At 42.5% G+C, this 20,346-nt stretch overlaps 1 protein-coding gene across 1 annotated transcript in view; it reads right to left on the reverse strand.

Moving 5' to 3' along the window:
- The window catches only part of SH2D4A (SH2 domain containing 4A), a gene marked incomplete at its 5' end in the record, with an annotated part of 55,550 nt that overhangs the window by 23,617 nt on the left and 11,587 nt on the right, over positions 1–20,346 (reverse strand). Inside the window, one exon of the mRNA XM_080928297.1 lies at positions 18,273–18,444. Within this exon, the coding sequence (XP_080784423.1) occupies positions 18,273–18,444 (172 nt within the window). The remainder of the gene's footprint in view (positions 1–18,272; positions 18,445–20,346) is intronic.

A 20,346-nucleotide genomic window follows, 5' to 3' on the forward strand; every position in this document is an offset into this window, starting at 1 on the left:
ATGTGTGGTTGGTTGGCTGAATCAATAGACATGGGGTGGAGACTGCCTTCCATTGTCAATATACACATGAGGACTGACGTTCCAAAAATACAATGTTGTTTCTTTTAACGGCTTCATTCATTCATTCATTCATTCATTTATCCATTCATTCACTTGTTCATTCATTCATCATTCATGTGTGTATGTATGTGTGTACGTGTGTGTGTGTGTTCATGAGAGTGTATGTACATGTGAGTGTTCAGGTGCATGTGCCCGTACACACAGAGAGGCCAGAAGAGACATCTGCTGCGACCCTCCATCACTCACCACACATTCTTTAGAGACAGGGTCTTCCATGCACCAGACTCTAGATCTCATGACTGCACAAACTGCTGAGCCACCCTTCAAGCTTCGAGTTCTGCATGACTTCTTCATCAAGAAATCATGGAGTTCAGAACTATAAGCTGTCCCCACTAATGGGTGTCCCTGAAGAAGAGTCAGAGAGTAGACCACATGATCCACAGAAACTTCTAAGCAGCTTCTTCAAAAGCCCATTCCATTAGAAAACTCCTCATCTTGGGCTTGTGTTTTACCATGAGTTTTCAGACTTATTGTAGGTCAAATCCTACCACAATCTACCCCCAACTTATTGTGAATAGCCTGTCACCTGATAACGATCCAATAGAGTGGCAGGAGTTGGGCTTCTTCGGTAAGGACAAGGTCATGTGTGGGTGGATGGAAGAGCAATCCCAGGCCAAAAGAAGCATTCAGTTCAGCAGACACTGGCAGCAGAAGCTGCTGCTCTCTCTGCAGTGATGCTGACAGAGACATCAAGTACACAAGCCACACTTGAGCAGGATTCATGGTTGGTGCCAAGTTTAATATACAATTTGTCACACTCTGACGTCAGTCCTCCCTGGATGTCCATAGCTGCTGGGGATGTCACCTCTGTCCAGCTCTTCCATGAAAGTTCACAGATACATCTTGACATCTGTTCATTGCATCATAAACAAGATGTTCCCAACTCAAGATAAATGGGGAATGATGAACAGCTGTGTCTGCAGCTTTCAACACAGACTTCACATTCTGTTACCTAATTTCATATCTGCATGAGTCTAATTAAGTAATTTGTAAGACATTAGTGGAAATGACTATTCATCTATCCCCCTGAAGATAGAATGGAAATATTTTTTACCTGGAGGAATCCATATATGTATATAAATTGATAGAATCTACCAGCTTTTGTTGAGAAACTGTATTGTTATTAAATTAGATACATTTCCATAACTTTCAGAACTGTAAAGCTATTTCAGAAGTCGATCTATCAGCGTTTCCCACAGATCTGAGGCCACCAAGTCTCACTTCTCACTGGCAACCAAGTTCCTGACCCACGCTGCCAGGCAGCACCTGAAACCCCTGGCTTCCATTCCGTGGGACATAGGGATGACTGGATGACCAAAGTCCAGGAGCTGATGGCTTCGTGTGCCCTGTTCTCGTGACATCCTAGGTGACCTCTTATATCTTTTAGACATCAACAAGACCCCTTCATTTAAAGAGTGAAGCTGTGGAGGTCAGCACTACCAAGGGTGTTCAATCATCCTGGGATGCTAAAGGGAAAGGTCACCCTGATTGTGTGTGTATTGCATATTGGGTCTAGTTTTTTCATAGGTTTCACAACCTCAGTTGATAAAGTGGAACATTATATGCAGACTGCGTATTTCAAGCTTCCTACTGAGATTTTGTTTTGCCTGCGGTACGTAGTTCCATTTATACTAACTTTACCAATGGTTGTTAGCCACTTGAAGGTCATAATGTCAGGTGTTGTATTAGCGACATAGTTTGAAAACCCATTTTCAGATGAAGAAACTGAGTTTCAGAACTATGTGGGAACACACATTGGCTTATGTTAATACCAATGCTTTCTGTCCTGCTGACACTGTGGTCATAGAAAAACCGGACACAGGCCAAAAATAATCACTTATGATTATGACTTGGAAAACTGATGAATCCTACAGGCTTTCCAAACCCCACTCATAGGGAAACCTTGCTATATACGTTTGCAGTCTACCATGACCAGGTAGCTCCTCTGAGCTTGGTGCAGAATGAAGAGCTCCCTTTACAAGCAAGGTTTCCCTTTCTCTGAACTTGACTGTGGATCCTGACTCTCCACACCCTCTGCCTGGGGAAAGTTAAGTAGTCCTTGGCAGACCTACAAACTGCCCCCTCCCCCATACACCTAAGAACCCACTCAGCAAGTACCTGGGATTCCTGGAATGTCTCCATACAAATGATGCTTTCACAGAACTCTAAACTCTAGCCAATAATTTTCAGTTACCCTGCAAACTCCTTCCCACTCTCCAAGGTCCATACATATTCCTGGTTCTCCCTGAATAAAGGTATGTGCACAACCTAAGATTATCTAAGAGAACTGTTTCATTGAAGACCTTAAGAGAGGGCCTTCATCTAAAAGAGCTATACCACTATAATCCTCAGAGAAAGCCTCTCTCCTCTCCCACCCACCACCATCCACATCCACTCCCATCCAGACTGGGATCCTGCAGAACCCCATCCTTTCCCAGGCTGCTTCCTTCTTCCAGTCCAGTGAGCAGCGGCTGCTCTGGACACCCAGGGATAAAGGAAGCCGGAAGTGCAGAGCCACAGCTGGAACCACTTACTATATTCTTTCTCATGTTGTTGTTAGTAAAGAATACTCAGCTGCTCAGCATCAAAAATAGAGTTCAGAGGTCAGGTCCCTAAACACAAATAACACGGAACTGCTTTTTCAACTGTCCTCAATGACTTTGAAAAATCTTCAAGTTTTTCTGTCTTCAAGAGATGTGGGTTTTAGGACAGGTTCGAGCTCCCTTTCCTTGGTGATCTAAGATCCATGAAGCATTACGTTGCAAACAGGGTTAGTTTCTTGTGTATTGAAGCTAGGAGGCAGATAATCATCTTATCTTGATCCGTCTTCAAGGGTTTCAGATGATGTTCCCAATGTGCTTAGCTGTAGGCTTAGAATCAGAACTTGATCCACTGTTATACCCTGGGTTTCAAAAATTGTCTGAAGCCTCATGGCTTGGCCCTTAAGGTGATGGATACATGCATGAGGCTTTGTCAGAGATGCTGTCACTACCAGCAGCTGTTGAATTCTGAAATCCTTAAGTGCTTCCTGAATTAGGATTAAGCTACTGGGCATCTAGTGACCCATTCATGCAGAAGGGTTGTACATTTCAGCAAATGCCACCACCCCCCCATTTCATCTCTTGCTCAGTGATATTATTTGTGTGCGTATAACCTTTTAAATCTCTTGCATGGATCACCTAGGGTACCCCAGAACCATTTCTGTCACACACAGTACAGTGTTATTTTCTCAGTACTCACTTTTAAAACTGACCTTAAACTATTCCTCCCTCTTTCTTCATTAGCGCTTTTTAACCTGCTCACTGGTTTTGAACTTATCAGATAAGACGGGGTTGTTAATAATCTTGAAATAGCCAAGAGCTAAGCACAGTGTCAACCGAAACAAATATGTAGGGTACCAAAGAGACCCCTGTGGTCATGAATACCCCCAACAATGCGCTCAGAGTGTCATCATTTCTTTGACTTTGAAATTTTAGGTTCACTCAGTTTTCAAAACCAAGGAGAAATTATATATTGAAACCATGCTGAAAATTCTAAAACTCTTCAAACATACCAGTAATGATCTTTATATAAACCCTGCTCCCTGAGGTGATCCAAGGTTTAATATCTGAAAGGGTTAAAGTGAGAGGAAGGGCTTAGGATTTGTATCCGGCAGGTTCATTCAGTTACAGTGACCTACATTTGAGAAAGCAGGAAATGCACCATATGTAATGTGGTAGACTGAAAACAACACATCCAAGAAATTTCAGTATTAAAAACCAGTCAGCTTTACAGGCCCAAATATGATGGCTTCCTGTGTTTGTATTAGAGGAACAACAACCTCAGAAGTCTGCCTGCCACTTCAGCACTCAAAAGAATGAGCTTCCTGGAGACTGCACTGACCCCTCTGAAGGTGACCAATGTGTTCTTCCTTTACTCCTGTACAAAAGAAACAGGGAAAGTGACCTCTAGCAGTGCGACTTTGGCTTGTAGAGCACTTTCCAATCCCTGCCCATCATTTGACCATTGTATCAAGTTGTATCTCTTTATGAAAGGGACAAGATGGCTGTAAATAGGTGTGAGGGGAGACACTAAGTCCCCTGTCCACTCTGTACCTAAAGCCTGTTCTGTTCATTCACCAGAGGGAACGGGGGGGGGTGTCTTCTCCCACATACATCAGCCCCCACAGAGGGAATGGGAAGGTCTTCTCCCACATACATCAGCCCCCAGAGAGGGAATGGGAAGGTCTTTTCCCACATACATCAGCCCCCAGAGAGGGAATAAGAGGGTCTTTTCCCACATACATCAGCTCCCACAGAGGGAATGAGAGGGTCTTCTCCCACATACATCAGCCCCCAGAGAGGGAATAAGAGGGTCTTCTCCCACATACATCAGCCCCCACAGAGGGAATGAGAGGGTCTTCTCCCACATACATCAGCCCCCACAGAGGGAATGAGAAGGTCTTCTCCCACATACATCAGCCCCCACAGAGGGAATGAGAGGGTCTTCTCCTACATACATCAGCCCCCACAGAGGGAATGAGAGGGTCTTCTCTCATATACATCAGCCCCCACAGCTATCTTCTACCCGCTACCCAGAGGAAACATCAGCAGCTATTGAAAAATGTAAGGCCAGAGTTAAAGCTGTCATGTCTGCTTTGGTTTTACTGTTAGAACAAATACCTCCACTAGTATCTACACAAAATTTCACCCAAATAACCAGGAAAATAGAAAGATACTGAGAACAGAAGCTGCTACGGAGCATCCTGAAGACCAAGCCAGAATTTAAGTCTCAATTGGATGTGGGAGTGTAGCTCATCCGATTGGATAAATGACAGTATACTTTAAATGCTATTAGACCTGGGAGTGTGGCGACGTCGTCTGCATAAGCAATGTGGTAACAAACTGTGCTGCTCCGCCATGGTTATTACAAGGCTGAGGACTGCAGTCCCCGGAGAATAGGTGTCATGTGAGAAGGATTATTTTAATTATATTCACTTGTGAAATTGATTTACCAAACCATTCATTCAATATCCACTTTATTTAAAAATAGGATTATACAGTCAGACAAATGCCAGGGACCCTGCATTTCAACTAAATCAGAAGACTCCAATAAACAAAATGGTTTTTGCATTCAATTTGGGGAACAAAGATGAAAATAATGACTTAATATAAAACCAAGAACTTATTTTTAAAGCAAACTACAGAGCTTTCAACCATCTGATTCAACGATGCTTCTTAAATCTGATACTTTGTAATAGACAGATATTTAGAATAATAACCCATGGGAGGAAAATACCCCGCCAGCTTGGTCCAGGATTATTATTATTTTCTACAGAAAATAGAGCAGTGATCCACACTTAGTAGGGCTTCATAAATATTATGGGAATAAACAAATACATAAGAAATTAAACACCTGCCTGCACAACCATTAAAAGATATGCAATTTAGTTTTGCATTAATCAAGATAAAGTGACTTTAAGTGCTTGGGAAAATCAGCAGTCTCTTTCCTTGCGCTAACCAGGTCAGTTAAGAAATCAGACCGCCCTTTTCCCCAGTACTTTAATAGAAGAAAATTTCCAAACATGCTTTCAAAACTTAGGTTTTTAGCTTGCCGGGATGTAACTTTTTGTTTATAAGCTATCATGAGAGAAAGATTTCTCCCAACTAACAAAGTAAAAAGCAGAATGACAGATTTTTATCGCTGAAAGTAGCTATGTGTTCTACAAAAAGAGATCTTACCAGAACGTTCTTCAAACAACTGAAGCCAAGGAACATGCTGCCCACCTGTCTAGTCATTTTTTCCAGTAAAACCTTTGCCCATGACTACTGGATGCTCCAAATGAAAAAGCTACCACACAGTGGCTCTCAGCCTGTCTGATGCTGTGACCCTCTGATACAGTTCCTCACGTTGTACTGATTCCCAAGCACAACCTTATTTTTGCTGCTACTTCACAATTGTAATTTTTGCAGTTGTTGTGGATCTTAACGTTCACATCTGTGCTTCTTGATGGTCCTAGGCCACTTTGTGAAAAGGTCATTTGAGAACCACTGCTCTAACATCTGATTTAAGGACACACTTCAAATAAAAGGTCCCAGTTAGTTTATTCCACACATTAGAGCATTGAATGGCTATGGTGGGGGAACCTCAGTCTTCAAATATGAAGGTCTTAAGGCCGTTCTGGCATTAACACCTATGAAACCATTTTAAAAGAAGGCCAGAGAGACAAAGCTATAAGTATAATATATATATATATATATATATATATATATATGTATATATATATATATATATGCATGAAATACAGTAAGTATAATATCTGTCAGGTCTTTATATCAAGTGTGATATGTATCGAGTTCCAGATAAATAATAAGGAGTTGTGACTGACAGGATAAGCAGTCTGCAAAGAGCAACTGATATAAGAAGTCACGATGCAATAAAGTATAGGGAACCAGCAATAGTCATAGAACACAGCTCTTCACGCTGCACCGTCACCCACTTCCCCGTACACGGTCATATTTGATCCACATCCAGTGACACACGGATAATAAAACCCACATTTCGAGGTCAGGAAACCCAACCCCAAATAATTAAAGGAGTTTTGAGTCAGCAAACCAAAGGTCAAGTTGAGGACTCAAAATTCCTCTCCGCCTCGGACTCAGGGCGAATCAGTGTGGCTGCCATCACCAGCATAAATTGTCACTAGGAAGTGTGCAAACAAAGCTGTGGAAAGCCGTGTTACTACCTTCATAACAATGATGCTCAATACTGCATTTTTCTGCTGTGCTGGAGGCAGTTTCCTTTTTTCTAATTTATTTTACACTGATGTTTTATTCTAGATGCTTTTGTTTATTTTAAAGAGAATAGTTTATATGACTTATAAAGTGCTAGTAATCGTGTCTCGTATAAAATAATATTTACAAACTGCCTTGAGTTCTATCTGCAACATAGAAAAGTACTTGGGTGACTGTATAAGGCACAATTATGACTGTGCTCTTGGCCCTTGCATTTAAAAGGTAAGCACACTTGTTTCTCTGTCTTTACCTGACACACCCAGTATTTTCTCTTTCACAAAAACAATATGGAAATGCATCCTCTAGACCCTGGAAGGGAGTATACATCAGAGGAAACCTCTACTTGTTTGGGGGCGGGGCCATGGCTCTTCTCTATTCATTGTCAGCTCTGTTCTCTAGTTTCCAGCCTAACCTTCAGAAATGGATTCACTTGTGCCGCTTACACTGAGCTCTTCACTGTTAACTGTATCCTCAACTCCCTGGCCTCCCAGACACTCATGGTTTGACTTCTGAGAAGGCCAACTGCAGTGGGAAGCTGGTCAACACCATGTTTCCAGGGACTCGGACTCAGATGTCTACTTTAGGGTGGGAGTTGGCTTCTCAGCTCTGCCTTTCACATAGCGTCAGTGCATGCTTCTCTGTGTTCACACCTTCTCTGTACTTCTCAGAAGTCCCAAACTTTGAAATATAGAAATGTAAAACTTTGGTCTTAAGGTTTCTACTGCTGTGGAGATGAAGGGGTTTATTGGGCTTACACTTTCACATTGCTCTCCTGGCTTGCTCAGCCTGCTTTCTTAAAGAACCCAGGTCTACCAGCCCAGTTTGGCCCCACCCACAATAGGCTGGGACCTCCCTCACTGGTCACTAACTGAGAAAATGACTGACAGCTGGATCTCATGGAGCCATTTCCACAACTGAGGCTCCTTTCTTTCTGACAACTTATGTCAGATCAATCCTGTGTCAAGTTGGCACAAAACCAGCCAGTACCATCAGCTACGCCATTTTGAGGCATCTATGTAAAAGAAACAGTTCAGCACCTACTTTTCCTGCTTCTTCAAAAGAGTAGTCTATTTTTGGATTGTCACCGTGTGTGTGTGTGTGTGTGTGTGTGTGTGTGTGTGTGTGTGTGTGTGTTTGTGTGTGTGTGTGTTCTTGTGTGTAAGCTGGCTCACTTGCACCTGTGTACACATGCACACAGAAGGCCAGAGAACAACCTTTCTGTTGTTCCTCACTTCTATCTGGTTTTTTAAGATAGGGTCACTTATTGGCCCAAAACTCAGCAAGTACGCTAGAATGGGTAGCCTGCAGGTTTCAAGGATTCATACATCTCTTCTCTCCAGAGTTAGGATTGTAAATGAACACTACCATCCATGCACAGACTTTAAAAGTCTTAGAGATCAAATTCAGGTTCTCATGCTAGTAAGGCATGCTCACACTAACCGGGTCAGCTATCCCCCCAGCCTTAGTTTTCACTTCTGAAACAACCTTTATAAAAGCAAACAGTTAAAATCCAGTTTTGATCATTGCTCCTTTCAGAGTAGACAGCAGACTTTACTTTGATTTGGGAGGGAAATACAGAAGAGTAAACAGCCAGATGGGAGGTTTTCCTTATGCCGTTTCAGGTGGCTGCTTAACTACTGTGTGCTAATGGGTTATGATCACACTGTGTGTATCCGAGGCACAGAATGTGTCTTGTGGAAGACACATGTGGTTGAGACCCAAGAGTTCTCAATTCTAACTCCTTTTGGTTAAAGACAAGTCAACAGAAGACTCTTGTTGTCTTTGTAATCTGTTGTCTGAGAAAGGTCTTCCCTTTTTTAAATTTGTTATACTTCTTTAAACTCAGGTGTGTGTGTGTGTGTGTGTGTGTGTGTGTGTGAGAGAGAGAGAGAGAGAGAGAGAGAGAGAGAGAGAGAGAGAGAGAGAGAGAGAGCATCTCATTGAGTTTATTTATTGCTTGCATGAATATGGGTAGGAGGTAAACTAGAACAGAAGCAACCAGTGAATAAACCAAGGAAGAAAAGGACACCCATTTTCCTTACCACCCTTGACTGTCAATAGTCTGTCCCTCAGAGAAGGCTGAGGTTTCATGATCCCACACCTTTTCTATGATGGAAAGTTGAGGGGCTAAACTTGTTAAATCTTACATCAATAACCACAGCTTTTTAATCTCCTGTTTTGCTCTGCAGAAATAGTGGGATAAAATATAAAACTAAGCAAATAGTCTTATTCAGGGTTTCTTTAGGGACAAGGATAGTTGGTCTCCTGATATTGAGTTCTCAAATTACACATGGCAGTTAAGCAGAGAATCACAAAGGTCTTGTGTTAAAAATTAGCCTAGTTTGTCATTCTTTTGTTCTGTCTCTCCAATATTCTCTTGCAGGAAATGATGAAAAAAATACTGAAACTATTCAGACAGGTGTCCTTATTGAGTGTTCCCAAGCTCTATGCAACATCAGGGTCCAACTAGTTCCCAACTAACTTGCTGGAATTAGAGGTTCTCACATGTCTCAAGGAGTTGTTTTTGCCTGGAAATAACATCTGGTTCCCAACCTGTTTTTCAGAACCCAGCTGGGTAACCTCAAAGTCCTGACACTGACTATTACCTCCAGCTCTGTGACAGGCACCCAAAATACTGAAGGTTCACTGTATCTGCTAAGAACCACAGCTACCTTGCATAATAGGAAAGAACATCACTGTGATATTCCTTAATGGTATCATCCTGGTCTAAAACAAAGAAAAGACTGATATTTTTCTAAAGCAACAACTTTGCAGAATAAAAGTCATGCACTTCTCTCTAACAACCTGCTGTAAATGACTGTCCTCTAAACCAAGTAACTGCCCTCTTGGCACATTCCGATATACCTGCTGGCAAAATACCATTAATGCTAAATAAGGTGACTGTTTATGGAGGAGTGTGAAGGGTCATAAGACCCTTCCTGAAATACTCATCTGCTTTCTACAACCTGTTGTATTTAGCACTGCCTTAATTAGATGTTGTCTAAGGAAGACTAGGTGAGGCTGGAGGTAGGCTCCATCTATGCAGCCATGAGGAAGCCCTTATCCTTTCTGGATAAAGAATGTTCACATGTGACCTGCTAGGGAGTAGGAGACATACCCTGGTAAGTAACCTGATACCTCTGTTCTGTAAGGAAGTTCAATAGACTCATTGGCTCCCCAGAATCAATTTCAAGGGAATTGTCATTGGAACATTAGAAGGAGTAGACATTGTTTACATCTAATGTTAGCAGCACAGCCTCTTTCTCAGCATGAACAAGCCAGAGACAACTTTGCCTCCAACTTATCTCTAGAGAATGAACAAGGACCAAGGCTGTGCTCCAGAGAGGGTCTCAGGCCCAGTGGACTTATATGAAGAATTCCTACTTTCCCACCAGCTTCTGTGGGGCAACCCTCACAGTCAACAAAGTTCTCAGCACCCTTTGTAAAGGAATTTATACTCCATTTACTCTCTATGAAATGGAAAGAAGCGGATCCCGTAGAAGCTATTTCCCCAAGTCTTAGAGTACTGAAGTGTCTGTTCCTAGAACGTACCACTTCTGGTTGCTAGCATCATGTCTTAGAGTATCTAATACTTTATTAGGTACTCAACTGGGGACTTTACTTGATACAATGAAAATGTTAAACCAAAATAGATGTATTATTCAAAGAACTCTTTTGGGAATGGCTTGTTTGTTTAGGAAGATGCTCCCAAACTAAAACCCATGTAGTCTCACCCTGATGGCAAGGTGCAAATTAGTCAACACCAAAATATCCAGTTTGCTCCTAGTGATTAGAGAGGTGAGGCAGAGATGCTTCATTCCTAGAACTAGAGATCAGATCTTCCACTGTTCTCCAGAGGATGCCTTTGGAGGAAGTCATGTGTTAATGAAGGCATAGCCCAGTCACTTCAGCATAAAGTAATTCAAAATCAAATCTGTTGACCTGGATGGTTAATGCTCTGGTTAAAACTCCAGAAACTATTCCATGAATAGAAAGCTGTTGGGCTAACCTTTCTTCACACGGTAAGAATGTGTGTCTTTGTATTTTCACTGGTGGATTCTCGGTACTAGCTGAGAGCTAAAAGCTGGCGGGATACTGTTATTGTCACTCTTATGGCTCATCACCGGCCTTATTTCTACAAACACTTGTCCTTCCACACCTGCTCGGATACTTGAAGGTCAGACAGCCGTCTATGCCTAGAGGCAAATCTAGCATTGTGTGAGAGATTGATTTTAAAAAAAGAGCTGACAGCCAGTTGCCGGACCAGGAAATGGAGGGCGGAGCTTCCAGGCAGAGGGAATGACACACTGTGTTGTTGGGGGGAGGGGGGAGTGGAGGACCCAGAAAGCTAATATGGTGGAAACAGGCCTGGCTGCCGCAGCAGAGCAGAGAGGTGCAGAGGTAGCCATGCGGTGGTTTGTAGACCGGAATGCTCAGATTAAGTCTGAGGAGATCGTAGACTACCCAAGCACGAAGCCTAGGCTGTAAACTTGATTAATAGCCTCTTTGTCATTACTTACACCATTGGTGGGTCCCCAGAAAGTCACACTATAGAAAGCTGTGTCTCTCTACATACTTTAGATGTGAGAAAAGCAGCATTTCTAGGGTGACCAAGAGATACGTTTTGAGCCAGGGATAAAGGGGTGAGAGAACGAAGGAGATATGAAGTCTGCCTCTTGCCTTAAGAATAATGCATTCTCTGTTCATAAAAATGGCATTGAGTTAGCCTTGGCCTGTACAAAGGATTTGCATTTCTTTTATACTTTTACTTCTTGCTTGAATGTGGAAGTATTGAACTCACGGTGTCGGTGGCTTTGGCCATTGAAACTGTTCAGAAACCTTATTCAGTAGCCAGAAATGATTGCGAAAATATCCTTCAGGCCATAACCCAGCAGTGATGATATTTGTCCCAGGTGCAGGTGCCGGGTATGAGATATGCTCTGAACTCACAAAACTGATTAAATATCTTCCATCTCATAAAAGCAAGCAAGCCTCTTCTGGCACCGAATCAGAGGAAGTGAAGGGCTTCTGACTGTATTCAGCAGATTTGCTCTTCACTCTGCTACTACAACTCAAAACAACCCCTTCTGGAAGATTCTGAAACCTAAAAGGCTTTAAAGATACATATCTCCTATGCAAGGGAAAACCTGGCTTGAACTGATGTGGAGCTATTGGTAATATTTATAATATCTGACAATAAGGAGCTTCCACCGAGTTTCCTAAGGGGAATCATCCCTCAGAACAGGGATGGTACTGGATCTTTGAAGCATTTCCCCTTCTAACCACCTTTCACCTGAGAAACTGCTCCGTGATTTTCATATTAATAAATATGTAAAATTGGAAGACAAATAAAACATTTTCAGGTAATACACCATGAAGACATTTATTGTAAAACAATCCTTTAGTATACATATTTACCAATGATTAAAGATGAAAGTAAAATTGTATGTGTCACAGAATTCAGTACAGATGTGTTTGCTTATTTTTTTTTTTTGTATAAATAATTCAATCTAGGCTGAATATTTGCTTCTTTGGGTGAAAGCACAACCTCCCTGTTTTGGGTGAGTTAAAGAATATTTTTAGTTTAGGATCATCAATGCTGAGACTACTGCTTGACTAAAACCTAAAGACACAAAACAGTAAAAGAAGGGAGAAGCACTCTTAGAGCCGTTTAAGAAATTACTCAAAATTCTGTCCAATCCCAAGCCAAAATTATTTTTTTTTAAAAAATTTAAAACTGAAGTCAGCAACTCAAACAACAATTTTTAAAGTCGAACCATTTAGTAGTATAATCCAAAGATTAGGCTAATTTCACACATACTGATGGATGACTAGAAGAAACTATTGCAAGCCTTTGCTTTCCAGTCAAGCCACTATGTTTCTATAAGAACAGGAAACTTCGCAGGTAGACGGTGAGATTCATTGCATATAATGCTCTCAAATTTGAGCTAAGATTTGCCAAGCAGCTACCAAGCACATAGTCCACTAGAGTCTCACAGAGTGACAGTGCTATTGTGGTCATGTGGTGTGTTCAAGGCTGCACTGAAGTCATGTGAGTACTACCAGAAGGTCGTTAGATTCACTAGACATTTGATTCTGAATTCTTTTTTTTTTTTTTTGTCCATTGTAATTTCAGAAATCTTATATTCTTGCCCAAATTTGCATTGTTCACACTCACTTGTGTAACCCCACATGGGGTCATGCGTGCACATTACTTGTATAAAGTCTGAGATCATCTGAATTCTGAAACACATCTTGGCCCAGATATCTTGATTGATGAGCAGCAGGGATGTGATATTGAGGCTGGTCCTTACAGAGATGATTGATAGGATGACCTCAAAGGTAGCCACCCTGTAATGTGACCTGGCTTACATGTCAAAAAGAGCTCCATAGACATTAACTACAAACAATGGATCTACATGGAGAGATTATTCTGGACTGCCCCTTAGAACACAGGAGACGTTAAAAGCAGAGGGAATCGGAAACACAGCAGAAGGGAAGCTAAAGAGATCCTACACAGGAAACAGCCTTCATAGTCCTGGAGCACCACATAGAACGAGAGGGACTACAAGCCACCTCCAGAGCCAATTATCCCCCAGCTGATATCAGCAGCTAAGTATGCCTTGGCTGGTTGTGAGAGAACATAGCTTTCAGATAGCTCATCTGGTCAACAGTCCTAACAAGTGTAGATTGTTCTTGAGAATGAGCAAGCAGCAGCCCATATGGCATAATTTCAGCCTTCCAGACTCTAAACGTGCCACAGAAAACAACCCCTCTTGGTATCAGTATGAGCCTGATCCAGTCCTAATTAGCCTCCTCTTTGCCCCCCGCCATGTTCTGTGCTTCACATCGTTCAGAACTTGCAATCCAGACCTCTCCCTCACTCAACTGCCTTTCTAGCATGCCCACCCCTCTTCCTAATTGTCTTACACAAACCCAAACCAATGCACCACCCCCCCCTTCTGAAACTTAATTAAACTTTGCTTTCTAGCTTCTGGTTGCATCCCTTTTCACTCATAGAATTAAAGTTCTGGAAGGAGGAAGATCCTGTTTTATTGATCCCTTGTAGAACCGCTAATACCCACCATTCCATGTGCAGAACCATGGAAGAATGTTCAGGGAAGGAGTGAGTCAAGCAGTTTAACAGTGCAAGGTAGTGAAGCATGGAGCCTGGCCAAGGCTTCCGGTGTTTCCATGGAAACAACCCCTTAGTCACTGGGAGTTACAGTTTTCAAAGTCTTTCTAAATACACGACTTCATGTGATTTGTACCTGAAACCCTTGAGAAAAACAGGGTAGGCATTTGAATTAAATCTTTCAACGAGCATATAAAAATGGGGTTCGATGTGACCTTTTCACGTATCATTTAACCCTTTATTCTCCAGTTTACTACTCTCTCCTGTCACCTCTGTCACCTCTTGCCGACCCCTATCTCCTCTTTTCAAACACACATATTTCATTACTTCTCCCTTTTATAGATGGAAAACCTAGAGCCCCAGAAGTTTATGAAGAATTTCCCAGGCAGTCCAAGGAACAAACTCTATCACGAGTCCTTAACATCACATCTTCTAGTAGAACAACCAGGCGTCTCTAATAAGCCACACAAAGCAATGAAAAGCAAAATGGTAGAGCCTGACCGTAGACAATACCCGTGTGAGTTTCAAAAGAACAGAGCAGAGAAGGACTAAGCAGGACACCTGACATCCTGTTCTGACCCCAACCCAGTGCTTGATCAAGAGCACTTACATCTGCGCATGCGTGTGTGGACAAACACACACACACACACACACACACACAAACACACACACACACACACATGTAAGTACATAGATCATGAACATATAACACACACAATGAATTTGAAAATGGTTTCTTTCATAATAGATTTTAGGCTTCATAAGGCAATAGAAATTTAAAGAGAATATCCTTTGGTACCAAGGTTAGAATAAAGCACAGCTACAAGTTGAAAATCTTTGTATGGAAACTGATTTCACTTTAGAAACCTATCAGATGACTCTCCTCAGTCTAGCACCAGAGTTCTCATCTGAAGAAAAAGGTCCAGGAGAAGGTGACAAAAAAAATTTGTCATATCTTAAAAGAGAACATTTTAAACATGTCAGAGTTATGATGAGAGTTGGGACTGAGGTAGATGCACAAAATAAGGCGATTCTGATTGTGACGGGAGGCCATCTTGCCATCCCGTTCTTCCTTCTGTAAGAGAAACTCTTGTGGTCGCTTCATTAGTGTTTCAGGAGTTGGGAAATGAGCAGGAAATGAAAGGTGAGCATGAGAAAAAGTTCCACGGCAAACTGATGTGTTTGTGTTAAAGATCAGCATGTACCCCGCCTATCCTGCGGGCAGCGTGGGAGAGCTGGGTCCAAACCACAAATCGTCTTCTAGGAGCCCTCGGTGATGCTGCTGGGTGAAATCTGGAGGCTTGGCTACACTATCTGTCCCTGCACTCACACTAATGCAAGATATACACAGAAAGCTGTTCAGAAATCACTGATGATTTCCTACTATTTCTGAAAAATAGAGTAAAATATGAATCCTCCACCTTTCTATCCATCCTTGTCCACTTCCAGAGTAACAAGACATTAACGCTTCCCTTCTGCTTCATCCCCCCAAAGCCCTTTCCCAATCTGCCCTTGGCGGGAACATAGGGCAGCAAGAGTCCTTGGTTCAGCTTCTCACACTGAGGCCCTTACGGCCACTCAGAAAGCCCAGGCCCTAATGTAATAGGGATACAGGGAAACCCATCGTTTCTCTCAGAACCATTCAAAATCAAACATTAGATACAGTCTCTCCCATCAGGAAAGGTCCCTATGGCAACGGTTCTGATTCCAACTTTGTTACCTTGATGCATTCGTTTTTAAAGAAATTAGTAGTTAAATCAGGCTTGGGATACCATCTTTGCTTTCTGTAAATTAAAACTATTATTGGGAAAGAGGAGGAGAGGTAACCAACCAGACATCGGGCAGGTGTTAGGGATGAACCCAGTGCTTTTGTATTTACTGTCTCCTTTACTCCTCACAAATTCTGCTAGATCGGATTAGCCTCTCTGCCGCCACACCAAATCATAGCAGTCTGGGCAGCTAGCGCAGTACTGACATAGGCAGGGTTATAAACAAAACGTAAACACGCCATTAGGTAGATTCTACACATTAAAGACGGGAGTTTGCAATTCTCTCTGGGCATCTAATGCTAGAAGGAACACCAGCAAACATCACAGAAAATTTGTCCAGACTCCCTCTCCCCAACATGGGAAAAGATAAAAAGGTGTATGTGCGTGAGTGTGTGCATGAATTTGTGTGTAACTTTCATCAATATCTGTAGTTTTTGCACCTAAATGATTTTCCCCTCCCTTAGCAGACATCAAAGAAATGGGACTGTGCCTATGGTATATTTGAACAAAATTAGCCATGGTAGATATTCAGTTTCTGATTTAACCTTTTATCCTAGGATTGAAAACAAATGACTCTGACAATGTAATTCAGGCAGAGATTAGCATGCAGACTGGGTGTCCCTTGAGGTGTTGTTGGTACAGCTTTCGTTTTATGGGCCTTATACACAGGCAGGCTCAGAGGGAGTGTAGTGTAGAGTATGTGAGTGCACACAGTATGAGGCGGCTTGGCAGCCTTGCCGAGAACACGTGAACTGCTCAGGGCTCACACTAGCATCCGAATCAAATTTCAGAACTTTGGACTAAATTCTACAAGTCTTATATTTGTAGAGCTCCTTCGTTGTTATCAAAATAAGGACAGAGTCACTAGTAAGAATCAACAGTTAGGGGGTTGGAGAGACAGCTCAGCAGTTAAGAGCATTAGGCCGTTCTTCCAGAGGACCTGAGTTTGGCCCAGGCACCTGCATGGCAGGTCACAACTGTCCCTCTTCAGGCCTCCGCAGACAATACATACACATGAAGCATACACACACACACACACACATACACACACACACACACACATTCTCATGCACATCTAATAAAAACAAATAAATCTAAGAAACCAGGAATGGACAGTTACAGAGTAACTTAGGGATCCTGAAGACCTAGGGTTGATTATCCAGGCCTCCCTCAGGCTCCTCATCATATGATAAACAAAGATAGACGCTTCAGGGAGGCCCCGCCAGTGAACTATGTGCTTTACGAATATGAAGATTCAGTTCTCAGAACCCATGTAGAAGTGTTGGGTATTTACATGCTTGTAATCCCAGCAGAGCAGAGGCAGAAACAGCTGAGTTACTGGCCAGCAGCCTAGTCTGACTAGTAAACATCAAGCCAGTGAAAGACCCTATCTTACAAAGGAGATGCCTTTCCTCACACAGACAGTCAAGACTGTCTTCTGATCCATGCGCACACAACTGGACGTGATTACAGCAGCACAAAAGAATAAGTAAAACAGACAAAGATAACAGGAGCTAATGCATAGTATTATATGTATTAAAGGAGATAATCTGTACCTTTGCCACATAAGAACCCTTGAGTATTATTAATTATTAGAATATCATCAGACTCTGAAAGTAGACAGGACAGAGGTAATGGTATCCCCATGGGCCAGCCGCAAAGCAAGCTTAAGGCAACAGTGCCTTTCACAAACAACCATGTGGACCTGAATGAATGTATGTCAAACAACGAACCCTCTCCTAATTCAGTGAAATTAAATTTCTGGCAGACTATGACACTTTATAATAGTTTATTGTTCTTCCAAACTATGATCCAAGAAGCAAATTATATTTGAGCTTTCTAAAGCACCTGGGCCATAAAAGAATCCCTACCAGTGCTTGGCATAAAATCCCACTTTGTGGAGAAAGCAGCTCTTGTCATATCATGTGCAGGATCCATGAAACCCAAGGGACACACCTGATTAGAGCCCATACATCCGAAAAGAGAACGAAGGACTCAGCTGGATGTGATCTAACTCAGGAGTGGGCCGAGCCCCTTTCTCTATCCCGTGAATAAAGTTTTACTGAACCATAGGCACACCTGGGCATTTGTATGAAGTCCTGACAAAGATAATGTGGCTCACAGATCCTACCTCATTTACTAGGTGAATTCTACTGTTAAAAAAAAAATGTTTATAGTCTGCTGTTACGGAAATGGGAAAAGAACCTGAAAACATATTAAAATGTCAAACGTTACCAGAGTTTCTTTTTAGTACCAGCCTATGGGGAAAAGGTGACACTTAGCCTTACTCATGAAGTACATGGTAAAATGAATAAATAAATGTCCCTACCCCTGCTGCCATTATAGGATGATTGACAGGACCTTAAGGGTTGGAGGTATTCGAGCTTCCAAGCATGGCTCCATTCGTGCAAGCTCTGCCTGCCTTCCCCTCCCTGCCTACGGGATTCTGCCCATTGCTGAGCATCTAAGACTCACCTGAGCTTTGTCATCCTTCTTGGTTGGTATTGCTTTGGGTCCTGGACCTGACGCCTCTTCTGCAGCTGCTTTCCTGGTGACATTCTGAGGCTCTGTCTTCTTCAGTGCTTGCACATTGCAGTCCTGTGACTTTATTTTTAAGCTATTGGTGAGTTCTAGAGACTGAGCTTTCCTGAAGAGAAACAAAGGAGAAACGGTCAAAGCCATTATCCAACCGGGCCAGGACATCTTTCAAAGCAGATGTCTAAAATCAAACCATGTAAAGACCAGCAGCTGCTTGCTTACCATAATGCTTATTATCTGGTAGGTCTTTGACTAGAACTTTAAAAGACATTAACTAAGCCTCCCAACAACCCTCTAAAGAAAGCACTGTTATCCTTGCTTTACAGGAAAAGGCTCCAAAAAGTGCTACAATTTATCCAGGACCACATAATGGTATTGTCAGGATTTGAACCCAAGGCTACCCAGCTCCCGACTCCCCAGGCTGCCAGTACATGCGGCCTTCCTATGACCATTGGAAGAACATCCCCTGCATCACTGTATGCTCATTTATAGTTTTAACATTGTTGTGATTATTGGAGAAAGACACTATCAGCCATAGGGTGCTGAAGCTAGGGCGACATAAATGCCCTAGTTTTAGCTCACCAGCTCAGAGGAGGGCTGCCCAGAACGCAAGGAGGATGCCCAGAAGAGGTGACCATCACCTGTCTCGGTGTTCCAAGTCACCCACGTGTCCAGTTGATTATGTCAGTTCCCCATGAAAATCTCACTGCCCCAGGAGAGGTTCAGACTCCCACACCTAGGTTTCATCAGGTACACCTCAAGCACTCAGAGCAGTTCGTCAATCTCCCAAGGCGCTGTTCAAAACCAACTTGAGGAATCCGGATTATACTTGTATTCTTCCCGAACCTTCTAGATCTGGATACTCAGTTCATCCATCAAGGCTCAACTCAGATCTCACCTCTCCTATGCATGGGAATACCGCCCTTCTGTCTGGACAGGGGCGACTGTTTATACCTTAGCTGAGTCCGTCCAGCACAGCCTGCATTGGTGGCAGCTGGCTGGTTGCATGACTTGCCTCCTTTCCTTCCTAGGCTGGAATTCACTCACTCGACTCTCATTCCTGGTGCCTAACATAGGGCAAGCACGTCCAGAGCTTGCCTAGGCAGAACCTAAGCAATCCCCTCTGAGATCCTGAGACTTGGGCAGCTGGTTCAGTTCTCACAAACACACCTGCTGCTTGGCTGTAACCTGTGCTGCTCCAGGATGCTAAAAAAGCTGTGGGGAAGTAAAAAAGATGACATAATCTGTCAGGAGCCATGACTGGACAAGTTAATAACTAGCAGGTGACCGTCCTGAGATGGCCTACCTCAGATTATTATTAATCTGTGGCTGGTTCGCCCTTATTCAGAAAGGCTATAAGGGATTCATTTTAGGAAAGATCCCTGCTACTGAAATGCTTTTCCTGCTATTATTAAACATATATAACAATCAAAGTAATAGCACACCACTTTGAAGCAGATCTCTGCAGATCTACAAAGATGTACTGTCATAATGTCATTTCTGATAGAACTGCAACGAGAACTCTGCCGGTCTCCCAAGTATCACCAGTTAATTGCTCTTAGATAGTAACCAGACTTTCTCCTACTCGGAACATATTCCAAGAGGTTGTAAAACAATAAACAAAAGGTCATAAAAAGGGAACTTATGATTTGTTATAGGCGCTAGGACAGAGGATAAAATATTGACTGGGTTTATCTATACAAAACTTCACTAATAACTTAGTGATGGTTTTAAGCCTTCAGTGAACCTGTGGAGCTGAGACAGGTGATGGATGTTTAGTTAAATAATTCCTCCTAATGGATATGCAGGTAAACATTCTCTGCTGTAAACTTCTATTTCAGTTTATGATTTGATTCTTTTGTGTGAACTTGTGATAAACTTTGTAATATGTGATCATGTATTCTGAACGATGTTAGAATGCTGAGGACAGAAAGAGGAGTCAGGACTGAACTGAGAGGAACCGAGCGGAGAGAGGAACAGAGCTGAGGAGATGTTTTTAGACAGAAAAGGG

Source organism: Micromys minutus (assembly GCF_963924665.1).
Source record: "Micromys minutus genome assembly, chromosome: 14".
Taxonomy (NCBI): domain Eukaryota; kingdom Metazoa; phylum Chordata; class Mammalia; order Rodentia; family Muridae; genus Micromys; species Micromys minutus.